The sequence below is a fragment of the Metarhizium acridum genome (assembly GCF_019434415.1).
Source record: "Metarhizium acridum strain ARSEF 324 chromosome Unknown scaffold_72, whole genome shotgun sequence".
In the NCBI taxonomy this organism is placed as follows: Eukaryota; Fungi; Ascomycota; class Sordariomycetes; order Hypocreales; family Clavicipitaceae; genus Metarhizium; species Metarhizium acridum.
Window position 1 is genome coordinate 141,297 of NW_027094019.1, and position 13,268 is coordinate 154,564.

Consider the following 13,268-nt stretch of genomic DNA (forward strand, 5'->3'; position numbering starts at 1 on the left):
CAAGCAGCTGAAAGTCAAAGTCTGGCTGCGTAAACACCCCCCAGTCCATGGTAACAATCATGTCGTCGCGGATAATGGTCGGCCCCTGATCCTGATCAACGTACACGGGTATATGCGGCCGTCGGCGTTCCACCCCTGTTCGTCCAGAGAACAAACGGCCTTGATGAGGCGTGGCTTTCGTCGCCGTCGAGGTCCTCGTCACTAATGTCGATCTGGAGAGGAGTCGAGCCATACCGCCAGCTGATGAGAGGCGGGCGCCCTGTGAATGCTACTCCAAGATCGTCGCCCGCGAATACCATGGCGGCCACTCGCCGCCTGTTCTCGGAGCACAAGGAGGCCTTGTACGAGGGCCCGTTTTGCACCGAGCATAGGATTCCAAACCGCCCACACAAGTCGAGGAGCAAGTCGGTAGAGTGCCGCGTCAGCTGACGCGCGCGCCGTCTCCCACGAGTCTTTGCCGTCGATGAATCCTAAGCTGACGGGGCGCATGGCGTCCATGATGTTGGAAACATGGGCTACGTGCGCCCACAATGGACCAATGGACTCCCATCCGAGGTTCTTGCCGCAGAATTGGTCAAGCCATGCTCGAGAACTGGAATGTTGGTCGCATTAGGGCCGGGCGTCTGGTGTTGCTGCAGAGCATCTCCGCCATGGTAGAAAGACTGGCATCGCCCCGAGCCCAGATGTCACCAAAGGCAGTTCCTACGGACTCTATGATTTTGCTCACGGCAATGTATTCCCAGCCATACGTTTGCTCTGTCCCGTCCTTGTATACGATTTGCTCGTTTGACGGGCCGGACAAGCACCGCAAAGCAAAGAGAAATGTCAAGCCAGGACTGGGAGTTGACGGAGCCGAGTTTGCCGGTGGGGGAGGAAGAACCGGGTCGTTTGGAACCTCGTGCCTGCGCTCAGCTTGCTCTGCCGGCGTGGACGAGGCTGTGGCCGTTTGTCTGCGTCGGCGGCATCGATTGCAGACGGGGCGTTGATGATGGCAAGCCACGTCGCGGACGCGACACGGCGTGCGTGCAACCGGTCGGCCATTGCGGCGCGACAACCGAGAGGGGTTTGGACCTCTCCGGACATGCCTTTTGGTTCCCTCGTCGAATTGAACATTGAATGGTGTCTGGTCCAAATTTCCCGCTGAGGGAACCGGGAGCAACATGCCTAAAAATCCGACTCTGTGAGTCCGTGCCAAGTATGGAGTTTGTTAGTGGAATAATGAGGCCACATATAGGCAGGCAGGATGAAGAGCGTCTGGAATCTGGATTGAGGCCTGGGCTTGGTTGCTTGAGTAATAATTTATAATTTTATTTTATCAGAGTCAAGTTTCAATAATTTTTTTAAGGATACCAAGTAAGATACCAGACTGTAAATACATGCATCAAAATGCGTCAAAAGCAATCAAATCTGACCGCCGCACGGCACATTATACCGCGTTAGATTACACAACATCATTGACCCGACCGCCAGAGCCTACAAGTATGTTGAGCCCTGGCAGTCGGGTTCGTGAACGAAAGCCTAACATATTCTTAGCATCATCTCAAGCCGTCCCTTGGTATCTAGGTAATGGTGCTGTCTATACCACCCGGTACGACTCACTATCCTGCATCCTACACATCCCCTCGTTCTTCGCGATTTGCAAGGATTGTATGGGCGAGAGCATCGACAAAATACTACAAATCTCAAGAGCTCGGTAGTCCGCTAGGCTAGTACATGTTCATTCAAGGTCTTGATATACGAATATTCTTTCCCGGGAAGCAGCCATAACACTATTGATCTTGTTATAAACATTTTCCAATATAGTGGATGCAAATGTACCTTGTACTGCATTATAATCAAATGTAATATGATTAATTGAGATGGAAACCTTATAACGTATATTACAATACAAGTATATCTCTAAAAGTATATAATACAAGCAATGTTCTTTCTAGTCGCAACCAAGCGGAAGAGTTAGTGTCAGCGAGATCAAGGGAGGAATTAGGTTCGCCACAATGTACCTAGTGGCTATATGTGTTACATGCTACCCGGATAAGAGAGTCGTCAATCTCTTAGTGTCTATGTAGCTTCCAGATGTTGACGAGAATGGATGCCTGCCACACGATGGCTGCATAGCGTGTGATGCTCTACCCTGAGCATATTGGGGGCCTGATGGCGTACAGTTCCGACAACACTAGTGTCCCGTCCAACAAGTCGAACAGAATTACGAGCCTTGGAGGTTTGGCCTTCTCTTACGGCCAACAGCGATCAGCATTGTTCGGGAGATGTCAACAGGCAAAGCACAATTAGCCAGTTTGCTATTTCGCCCCGAACGGTCAGCTGCGACCTGAAAACCATGGGCCGTTCAAGGATATAAGGACGGGAGCCCGGATCCGGATCCAAACTTCTCCCTGAGAAAACGTTGGACATCGGCGTTGCCTCCGCGCCCAACCGACAGACCCTCCTGGCTGCCCTGAATCTTGAGCCCATGCAGACCCGTCGCCCTCGACAAGGCGACGTACACCTGACCCTCTTCGAATGCCTTCGAAACGTCGACGATGACGCGGTCCAGCGTCATCCCCTGACTTTTGTGGATGCTCATGGCCCAGGCGGCCATCAGGGGAATCTGCGTGCGGTGCAAGAGTGAGTAAGGCTCTTTGTGGCCGAACGAGTTGACTGTGCACTCTGCGTAAATAGTGCGCTTTTGGCCGTTATGAAAGAGCACTTGGGGCCAAATTTTCATCTCCTGTCCGGCCATGAAGCGCTCTACTTGTCGTTCTTTGAGAGACGCATAGTCCCCGTATATGGTGGCGGATTCCGCAGCAGATGATGAGCGCGTGCTTGACTTGGCTCTGGGGAGTTTGGCAGGATCATAGTCCTCGAATCCGCAGATGATTCCTTGGCTGCCGTTGCAGAGCCCCGCTCGGAGGTCGAGATTGACTTGTAGCACCACGATCATGCCTATCCTTAGTTGTACCTGTCGTTCTAGGCGGTGTTCCTTGAGCTGTACCAGGGAACCGTCTGGGGAGCGATTATTGTAGTGCTTCAAATAAGGATGAGTATCCTGGCACCAATTGAACTCGTCCAAGCTCTGGTATTTGACTATTGGAGTCTGCAGCTTACGAAAATTGTCTGTGTTGGTCCTTGCCACTTCCTCCTTTGTCGAGAAGAGTCGCGTGGCATTGGTGACGTGGCACGGATGATTCATTAAGATTTCCGTCTCCTCTCGCGAGAATGAAATCCCAAGTCGGCATTTCCGCAGCATCTTTAGAAAGTCTTGATCCTTCTGTCGGTGTATCTGCTTCAACTCCACATACACAAATTTACATTCTTCCCAGGCCACGCTCATAAAAGCCCATTTCTCGCGCTCCTTAAACGGCCCATGATTCTTGGGGCAATCGAACTCGGTTTCGTAATCGTTAGCCTCCGTCTTTTGCCCGCAAAAGATGCAATGTTCAAAGGGCTTCACCGGGGGCAGTTGGCAGAAGTCGCCAGTCACGATGACCTGTACTCCGCCAAACGGAGGCGCAGCGTCCTCTCCCCATCGCCTGGCCGCCTTCATACTAATGTTTATACGCTCCAGGTGGTGGTTCTCGACCATGCTTATCTCGTCGATGATGAGCACGTCGGTATTCTTGAGACGTTTCCGGACATGCTTGCGGAACACTAAATCTATCAGCTTATTCTTGGAAAGCCTGAGGTTATCAGGCGTCCACCCCATGTAGGTCCACGTCGTTGCACCGTTGACCTGAAGGGCTGCTCGGCCAGTCGGCGCCACGACGTGGACAGTTCGGCCCATGTCCTGGAGCTTCCTAACAGCAGCCTTCAAGACGGTGGACTTGCCACATCCCGCAGAGCCTGTGAAGAAGACATTGCGGCCGCTGGCAATCAAATCGATCAGGTCTTGCTGCTCCTGGCACAGATTGGGTTCGGTGTTATCGATACGTTCTCCCCCGCGAGCTGAGAAGTCTTGTGCGATTTGCGGCGGCTTGACTTGTCCCTGCTCATGTGTCGATGGATGCGTTGGCTGTGCATTCACAGAGTTAGCTATCCTAGCCTCGTTCCACGCTTCCATGCTCGATAGAACGACGTCAGAGTCGAACGAGTCGCAGCTGTAGTCGGTATCCGACTCGTAGGCGACGAGTGAAGGGGCACAGCCCTCGTCGTTCCGCCCGGAAACCTCTTGATGGGCGACCGACGCCATTGAGATGGTGACTCTTGCCTGAGAATGTCGTCGATGAGCTCTGCGTGTGTCTGAATAGATGTGGTCAACTTTAGGCTCTTAGCACAGTATCTTGGGGTGCTGTATCGGCCCAGAATTCGTCATTGACGTTTTTGTGGGAGGATCCGAGATGGGCCCTGCGCAAACGCAGGTGGTCGAACGATTCGGGACTTGCGCGTCTGTGGCTGCGGCACCTGGCACGAGGACCAGACCCCAGCCCATTTGAAGACCAACAAAATGTCCATTTAGGAACATTGAAATGAAAAGGCGGGAGGGAGATGGTCAATCTAGACATACAATGTCCAACATGCATCCGAGTGAGTGCATGCAGACGTGCGTTACTATGACCATCTGCCTAGGGCAACGACGAAGCGCCAACGCGACTTGACGCGTTTGGGACTCGACACGCGTCAAGTGGCACCATTCAAGCATCTGATGCAGTGCAAAGTCAACAACGAAACTAGGTTTATTCTTCTTTGCAATTGGCCTTTCGCCATGAGAAGTCGTTGTATTGCTTTATTTCGGTTTTTTTTTCTTCTTTTTAATGTTGGTTATTTAATAGTAGTTATTGTGTCCTATGTAATGCATTCCCAATAACCCTAACCCAGAGACTTTTTTTTTGGTCATTTCCGTCATCCGACTCCTGGCTATGCAAGGCAGGATACTCGCCCATGAATTACGTCAGACTGGCAGCCGCTTGATAGTGTCAATGGGCAAGCTAGACGACGCGATGCTGTTGAGGTCAAAGGTGCTTTTTCAAGCTGGGCGTGACTCGTGACAATTGCTTTTCAAGGCAAGGGCAGCCCGACTGGGATTTTCAGGGGATCGACGGGGTATAAAAGGGACATGGACGAATCTGAGGGACTTTAGGGCCCGTAACAAAGACCTAGACACATCGACAATTGACTCAATCGAGGCTCCAAAGATGCTCCAAATACCACCATTTCCGCCGTGCAAATTGCTCATAGATGACTGTAATCACAACAGATGCACCACATGGGCAAGCCGATTAGCATGGTAGCTGAGTTGACTGTCAACGCGGAAGACCTGCTCTGGATCTCTGATGTCCAAAGCAGCCGGTCAGAGCGACTGCGACGGCAGGCATGAGAATGAGAATAAGAATGAGACTGCTCGGTTTACAGTCCTGCTGGGCACTATCGGGGACGGCCTGATGCATACGCAGCGGGGCAAGTCTTTGATACAAAACAATCACTTTGACCAACGGCAGTATGAGATACTAGAGGATGATATTGCTGGCAGCCAGAAGCAGGAGTTTCTGTAGATCAAGGGGGGTGGAGGTGACGCACCGTGAAACGTACCTTGAGCTCGTTGAGGATTTTAAGTAGATTCAGCTAGCTCTAGCTTGGTCGTAGAGAACTGCTAAGCTAGACTTAAGGAGCGACGATAATTGGCAATAATGATGCCGAAAACTACGAGACGCCTTATAAACTAGCTACTAGCCACAGTACCAAGACAGGAAATAACGAGGACGGCAGAGATGGCCAGTGGACACGAGCAGCAGTAGCTAGAAAACGACCGAGAATTCTCGCGCCTGAGTGCCAACATTTCGGGACGCAGAAGCATCTTATAGCTAAAGGTGTAATTATAGCGGCAGAACTACTGGTACTAAGGACTTTCTTCGCTGGGCAGCTGACTTGAGAATGCACGAGCGCCTGGATCTAATTGTTATTCACGTGTGCTATCTCCTATCTACGGCAGCTGATTAGTACCGTCGTAAGCTTAGGGCGATGGCGAAGGTGCAGAACCTTAGCTGCCTGTTTCTCTTTCTAACTGGAATAATGCCGCAAGTCTAGTAGCGCGACTTCGGGGAGGCCATGCCTTCACATAACACTTTCTAATCCGGTATTCAGCCATCACCTAAACGCCTAGTTTACAGTTAGCTTGGTCAAGACTAGGCGGGGGACCATACAATTTAAGAGGATAACGGAGGCCTGGTTCGGCTTATACTCTGCCACTCGGCCCCAGCCGGCCGTGGATGTGATTTCACACAGGTCATTCAAGTACAGTGTTCTCTTCTTTCAACCTTGCCCTTATTAAGGCTATTCACATAGCACGATGAGTGCGCCCGCTGCATAATGAAGTTTTTCCAGAGGCGTCGCTATGGAGGCGAAAGAACAACCATCTCTGACATTTCTTGTGTAGAGTGTATCCTGAGTGTTTTGGGGGCAAATAATTTCCTCCAAAACAGGACTTTTTGCCGCAGCACGCTTTGTTAAACTCGGCTGATAAACTCTCATGGATATGCGGATTGGCCTCAGAGCTCCGCGTCTCCCCGAGACAGTCAGGGAGGACAATGTCTATCGGCACCTCGATTGTCTGGTGCTACGATGTGAATAGTCACAAACGGCAAGTGGGGCATCTCGGAACGGGCCGCAGGTGGCTTCTATCCAACTTGCGTGGGGGTCATAACACTCAACGCCGCGTGGGGATCGAATATGTCCACAAACTGCACCGAACTCAGCCGCCTGGACTAGGCCACTGTGGAACAACTTGGCAACTTGGCAAGAGTCGAAAATGGTCAATTAGTGGAGTATTGATATTTAAAGTCCTTGTCCTTGTGGCGCTTGCTAATCTACACAAAAAAATATGAGGAAAAGTTGTATTCTTCATCACTACATGTTGTTGTTGGGTTAAAAAGGAGATATTTGGAGGCTTTTGGTCATTATAGTTGCTTTTTCTAGGGCTCAGACTAGGGCTCGGGGCTCGGATGGAGGGTCTCGGCAGGGGTCTTCGGGGGCTCCCACAGGGTATAGGAAGGGTCAATTTTCAGGGTTTTCAACAGAGATCCTCGTCAACCATCCATATCATTAACTTCGTTCAATTGAGACCTCCAAAAGCCTCCCCAATAACCGCCTTTTCCGCCATGTAAATTGCTATTTTATTACCAACAGTTGTGTACGGAGTAAGACGGAGGAGAATGTTGATGGGCTAATTCCAAAAAACTCTGCATGGTGTACCAAACCCTCCCGAACATGGCTTCCCTCGTATCGCAACCATGTAATTAATCAGAGAATAAAGTTTATTTGAAAAATTTTCAAAAAGAATTGCACTATCCCAACGCCAATCACACAGCCCAAATTCACTCTGTTTCTGGGAGGCCTTGCCTATATTTTCACCCCAGATGTCCTCAGCCCTTACGGAGCAATGAGTGTGACAAGGGCTCAGTGAGGACTTGGAGCAATAGCTCAATTCAGCTAATAACAGTCCTTGGTATTAAAGGTCCTCGGTTTTCTCAAGGCCTGGATGGATTAAAGGGCTCTATAAATACAAGGAATCGGTGAGTGTTGTGCCCTACGTCCCGTGATTGTAGCCCTTGTGTAACCGTGTGGACGCCAGCGTCCTTGATACTGCAAATGTGGTTATAATTGACCGAAGCCTGTGGGCTGGGGGCTGGGGGGGAAATACTACAGCGGTCTGAGACCGCGTACTGAGCACAGCTTGACGAGGATGCTTGGAGAAAGCAGTCCATAGCCTGCACGGAGGATGAGATGGGCCCGCTGCATGTGTAAGTGATGGAAGTAGGAACAACCGAAAAACATAGGGAACCGTGCTGTGATTCACTCGGTTACCCTTAAAAGACAAACTGACAAACTTTACGGCACTGTATATTTCCTTTCTCCCTAGATAGGTTCTAGATAGCTTTCAACATGATCATTACAACAATATCAAGTTGTGATTTTAACTCTGGCCACTTGGTTACAGTGTGGACGGTCCCAAGCTAGTTCAATAGGTACAGCTGGAAGACGTCGGGGAGTCGAAATGACTATGCCTTACTCTTTGAAAAGTAGGGTTTCCCAATGAACATCTGAATTCCCGGTCGCTACTTTACCAGTCAAGGTCACACAACTTGCCTGTGACAAGGGCTCAAGGAGGGCTTGGAGCTAATAGCTCAATTCATCTAATAACAGTCTTTGGTATCAAAGATCCTTGGTTTTCCTCAAGGCCTTGAGGGACCAAAGGTGTCTATAAATACAAGAAGTCGGTGAGGGACTTTGCCCTAGGTCTCGTGACCGTAGCCCTTGTGTAACCAGCCATTTCCGTGTAACATTGCCTCATCAGCCTCGAGAGGCTCTAGTTGCTCTTGTCTGCAATGTAACTAGTCACTTGTTGGCTTCGAAGCATGCTTCTGGCTGTATAAGCCCCGTGCCCATTACAACATCCAAGTCTCACTCGATCTCGATGCCCTTTTACCGTCACACCAGCTGCTTGATTTGAACGTGGCACGAGCGCCAAAATAGGCTTTGAGCTAGAATAAGTTTCTACATTTTCATGTGATGAAGACGCGCATAGAGCAATTGACTAAAAGCGCTGCCACCTATCGATTGATGTCTATACTATTGCTGACAGTGCAGACCAAAACAATGACATTTTCACCGCTCGTCGAGTTTGACCAAGGGAACTCAGGTCACCCTCGACATTTTGGGTTCTCTTATGTGCGGCATCACTTTGACCCCTCGCATTTCACGAACGCATCTTGCCCTTCTTTGACGCACGCATCAAAGTCATCTGGCTTTCTCTGTCGGCACTCTGTAAACGTCTGCATGCGTATGTCGTTGCACTGATTCTGGTTTGGTGGCGCAGGCTGGGTTGGCGCAGGCCGGGTCGATGTCGTCAAGGTATTCTGTCTATTCTGGCCTACAGGCGACCCCTCGCATTTCACGAACGCATCTTGGCCTTCTTTGACGCACGCATCAAAGTTATCTGGCTTTCTCTGTCGGCACTCTGTAAATGTCTGCATGCGTACGTCGTTGCACTGATTCTTGTTTGGTGGCGCAGGCTGGGCCGTTGGCGTGGACTGGATCGTTGACGTGGACTGGATCGTCGGCGCAGGCTGGGTCGTACCATCTTTGTTCTGGCGAAGAATGCACGAGAAGGGGTCCTGAAAGGCATCGGTTTAGCAAATGGCGTGGGACAAGGCTTCAAATGCTGATCACTTACGGCCCCAGGGAACTTGTCCTCCAAACTGCCTTCACTCCTGAAACTGGCACCATGCTCGCACGTCTCGCACTAGAGTTGGTCGCCATGTTAGCTTTGTATATTCTTGTCATGGTGACTCATGATGGTGTTTTTAAAAACGTACCCCGCCGGATTTGGCGCAAACATCAGGCAGCTCACGCGGAATGCGGCAGTCCTGATTTACGCAATCTCTCGCGACTCTGTCTTTAGAGATGAAGACGCAATCCAGGTCACTCCCCTAATCGATATTAGCGAGAAGATCATCTTGTTTTCGGAAAAGAACGACCTACATTGGCTGGCGGGTCGCAGACGAATCGGAGGCCATCGTCACCAAAGGCGGCAACAAAGTTTTTGGGCGTCTAGCATGATTCTTGGCGTTAGTTATCGCACCGGGCTGGCCATGAAATCTCTACTTACGTCTCCGTCGGCATTCAAATTGGAAAACACAGTGCATTGCCGGATGTGGCTCCAGAATACTTCGTCTCCCCTTTCAATTTCAGACGCGACCTTTCTGTCCAGGGCACTTGTAACGCATTTTTTGGCGTCGCGCTTGCACTTGTCCACGTCAATATTCTCCATCCTCGCACAGATTTCCGCTGCTTGGCGGTTCATTTCATCATCACTTGGGGGATCTCTGGCCAGAGCCAAGCCCGCACAAGCAACAAGCAAAATACTGGGAGACTTCATCTCGAGGATTTTCAACGGCAACAACTGGCGTATGAGCAAATGTAAAGGGCGAATAATAGATCTGGAAGAGTTGAGCAAGGTGGTATACAGATACAAGAACTTGAGGAAATTCCTTCCACGGGCAACGTCGCGTTCTTCAATCAACGGGCGCTGCAGGGTAATGCATAGGCCTGTTGTAGTACGAGTCACGCCGTAATGCCAATGTCTATATATGAGACCGGCAAGTCCGGGCACGCATTATCAATTTACTCCATACATACTTGTCAGGTCCTGTCAAACTCATTGTGTCGTCAGGTTGTCGAGGCAAGGTTGCTGGGCCATGGAGTATTAACCAAGGCCATGCATTACTCGCGTCCTCATCCCCCTATGTGTACGATTGGGACCCCGACATGGCAAGCGGGTCTGGAGCTAATAGGAGGTGACTAGTTATTCCCGAGAGCGAGTGGGGGTCAGCAAGTCCGTGCATTTCCGATTCAAATTGGTACATGTGTAAAATCTCTCAAGACAGGTTCACTATTACAAGGTTCATTACTATGCCCTGTAAATGTAAACACGTAAAGGGACGCACCAGATCGTATTGTAATAATATGAACAGTTTATAGAGAAATATCAGTAATGCTTGTACGATAGTTGCCGCCTTTTCTTCAGTGCCAGCTCATATTCATTCAAGTCAGAGCCCCCTTATTACTCGAGTACCTGCACACACAACAATCTCAAGGCCTGGGAAGCCCTTGATTCACTTTAGTTAAGCGACGTAAGCGCATTGTGCCAAGCAGCGGCTGTGACGTGTCTCGAGTCCCCAGTGCTTCAAATAAATAGATGCGCTCCACAGTCTCTCAGCCGGGTCAGCTGTGGCAAGGGTTCGGTGAGGGCTTAAAGTCAATAGCTCAATTCATCTAATAACAGGCTTTATTATTAAAGGACCTTGGTTTTTTTGAAGCTTAATTGATTAAAGAGTTTTGTGAATACAAGAAGCGATGAGGGCTTCATGCCGTAGGTCTCGTGATCGCAGCTCTCGTGTAACCAAGTGACATCACCTTTGTCCCATCCTCAAACTGTCCGTCAGCTTTAAGAGTCACGAATGGCTAAAGTCCTTCGGAGACGTGTATATTAGAATGTCATATAAAAACTAGGAGAAAGACACTTGGCTGTTGCCTTCACGTGATAAAATATGTGCTTCTGCACGGCAGTCCGTTTGTAATAAACTTTGCTTTTATGTAGTGGAGATGGCCATTTACTGGACGGTGGGTATTTAGTTCAGCTTAATTTCAATTCAGACTAGTAAACAAGAGTCACTCAGTCATTACCTGATTGTAAGGCGCACATGTGTGCCGCTTCGGGACGGCAGGAAGTCTTGCGCCTGGCTGAGCACCTTCCAGGTCTCGACAGCAACAAGGGTCGTCGGCAGCAAAGACGGTATGTCTTTTTGGCAATGCAGGGTGGAACTTCTCGGAAAGGGGGTGGTCAGGTATACGGACTTGATCTAAAGCTTTGATATGAGAGGAAGTGCATACTGTTTCCGGACTCTTCAAGCCAAACTTGACTGGCCATGAAACCAAACAGAGTTGGGCCGAAAATAACAAATAGCACAATTATCTGGGGGCTGTCCCACGCAAATGTCGCACCTCCCCGCAAGGAATAAGTTGACGGCTCGATTTAGGTTGACAGAACGGCACGGCACGTACTTAGAGTGTGAACAGGAGATAAATGATAGTAGGTAAGAACAAAACAAACCCAATGGGGTCCAGGTCCCAAATCAGGTTCAAAAGACCTTGCTCCTCGATAGGGTTGGGCCTCGCAAGTGAGGCGTGAGGACAATGAAAACAGCCGAGATAGCGCCAAGTGGAAGGTTAGTACAAAATCACCAACGCCTGATACCATCGGTAAACGCTCCCTCAACCAAGCGCAATAACCGCGGTGATGGCAAATATCCCACTGCAAAGGTTTTGGTGCGTGGCCCATTTTTCCATCGGAGAGGTGTTGGCAACAATGATGAGGCCACCGCTCGGGATTCGGCGCAGCCAATACCCACAACGGTACAATATCAAGTTCATTCATAAATCGTAGGCTTTACAATTCTTGACTAGGAATACATACACAAACAATGAGCAGTGTGGAAGACTGCAGTTGCAAGCACTGAGCCGACCTTGAAGATGAGCAAGGCGGCCAAGAAGGTCCAATTTTGGCTGAAGAAACGAAATGATTTCCCCAACGGCAGTTGAAAGGCTAGTTTTACCGAGGCCGGAGCTTGTCTGAGCCTTCGGCGCTGATTTCGGCACACTTCTCGGGAGATGCTCGACATGGGTATGCCGAGTTTCGCCGACAGTAAGACGGATATTTGACAATCAGGGTCTCGATTTAGCTAGGGCATTTTCTTCGCGAATCCCAGCTTGTCAATCGCCGCGAAAGTGAGCATACTTCCAGACACCAAACGTTCATCTCGATTGGCTGTGATACATTCCCCGGGGTCTTATTCCGCATCACTCGGTGCCACGGGCAAAAGTCTTGAAGGTTCAAACAACGGGTCAGCTTATTTCGGGAACCCAATACTAGCAATCAATCGATTTCTTATTTGCTGGTGTACGGCTGAGTATCCCCATGCAAAGCTGACGGGGCCTAGCCTGGAGTGACTCGGCTTGGATCCCTTGACATAATAAACGACTCCTCATGTCTAAACTCGGCGACTATTCTTTCAGGAGTGGACGTCTAATTGAATTACAGATCAAGGCAAAAAGACGGCTGAAGCAGCGTCTCGTCATGGATACGACTCCCGCTCTCGCGATAGTATGCAGACTGACCATTCCACTTCTTGTTGGCGTGGCAGCCGTAGTTCCTTGGGCATGATACCAAGAGATCGGCGCTTAGACAAGGTGGCCGGTCCGTGAGGCTGGCCCATAGTTGGTATCGGGCCTGGTTTACCCCATGACTCGTTCAAGATCCTTGGTCAATGGGCCATCGAGTACGGCGAAGTGTACAGGATCAGGGTAGGCTGGTATAACTACCTAGGTAGGTAGGTATCAATAGCGCCGAGGCGATGAGGGACATGTGCGAGAAGCAATCAGCGTCGTCCTGGTCTCTCATTCCCCTCGCGAACAATGTTGCCGCTGGTCGTATGCGGATGAAGACAACTTCCCCGAGGGAAAAGTGATGCGCATGAAGAGCCATTATCCACACGATATCATCTGCAACACTGACAGTCAAGCTCATCCCCTCGCAGGAGTTTGGGACTAAGCAGCTTCTATATGCCTTTGCCTTCAAAAACGCGAATGGACAGCAATTATACTAACACGTACGCCAGTACTTCTTCAGCATTCACATAACTAGTTGCTGCACTTCCCGAGTAGACACATGGGAGCACGGGGATGTACGCAGCGCCATTCACAGCACGCAGCTTTTGAGACAA

The 13,268-nt window shown here is 50.0% G+C and overlaps 4 protein-coding genes across 5 annotated transcripts; all 4 read right to left on the reverse strand.

Annotated features, from left to right (window-relative positions):
• Window positions 1-201: 201 nt before the first annotated feature.
• On the reverse strand, window positions 202-498 carry J3458_006869 (uncharacterized protein; the record flags this gene model as incomplete). Its single annotated transcript, XM_066119083.1, has 1 exon — window positions 202-498. One exon carries the CDS (start codon window positions 496-498, stop codon window positions 202-204), a length of 297 nt encoding a protein of 98 aa, XP_065975718.1.
• Window positions 499-574: 76 nt separating this feature from the next.
• On the reverse strand, window positions 575-1,162 carry J3458_006870 (uncharacterized protein; the record flags this gene model as incomplete). The annotated part of the gene is made up of 1 exon (XM_066119084.1): window positions 575-1,162. One exon carries the CDS (start codon window positions 1,160-1,162, stop codon window positions 575-577), a length of 588 nt encoding a protein of 195 aa, XP_065975719.1.
• Window positions 1,163-1,907: 745 nt separating this feature from the next.
• J3458_022593 (uncharacterized protein) lies at window positions 1,908-5,092 on the reverse strand. Of its 2 annotated transcripts, XM_066123084.1 has the most exons (2): window positions 3,103-3,284; window positions 1,962-3,022 (listed from the first exon to the last, which is right to left on the reverse strand). In XM_066123084.1, the coding sequence occupies exons 1-2, from the start codon at window positions 3,160-3,162 to the stop codon at window positions 2,345-2,347; spliced, it is 738 nt and encodes a 245-aa protein (XP_065975720.1). In that variant the 5' UTR covers window positions 3,163-3,284; the 3' UTR covers window positions 1,962-2,344. The 2 variants fall into 2 exon arrangements, with proteins under 2 accessions (XP_007812694.2, XP_065975720.1); XM_007814503.2 differs by having other exon boundaries at window positions 1,908-5,092.
• Window positions 5,093-8,663: 3,571 nt separating this feature from the next.
• On the reverse strand, window positions 8,664-9,865 carry J3458_006871 (uncharacterized protein; the record flags this gene model as incomplete). The annotated part of the gene is made up of 5 exons (XM_066119085.1): window positions 8,664-9,101; window positions 9,161-9,229; window positions 9,303-9,416; window positions 9,469-9,537; window positions 9,596-9,865. The coding sequence occupies 5 exons, from the start codon at window positions 9,863-9,865 to the stop codon at window positions 8,664-8,666; spliced, it is 960 nt and encodes a 319-aa protein (XP_065975721.1).
• Window positions 9,866-13,268: the final 3,403 nt, after the last annotated feature.

Bases quoted from the DNA above. Each gene is read 5' to 3' on its own strand.
- J3458_022593 (XM_007814503.2), bottom strand. From the start codon at position 4,183: ATGGCGTCGGTCGCCCATCAAGAGGTTTCCGGGCGGAACGACGAGGGC.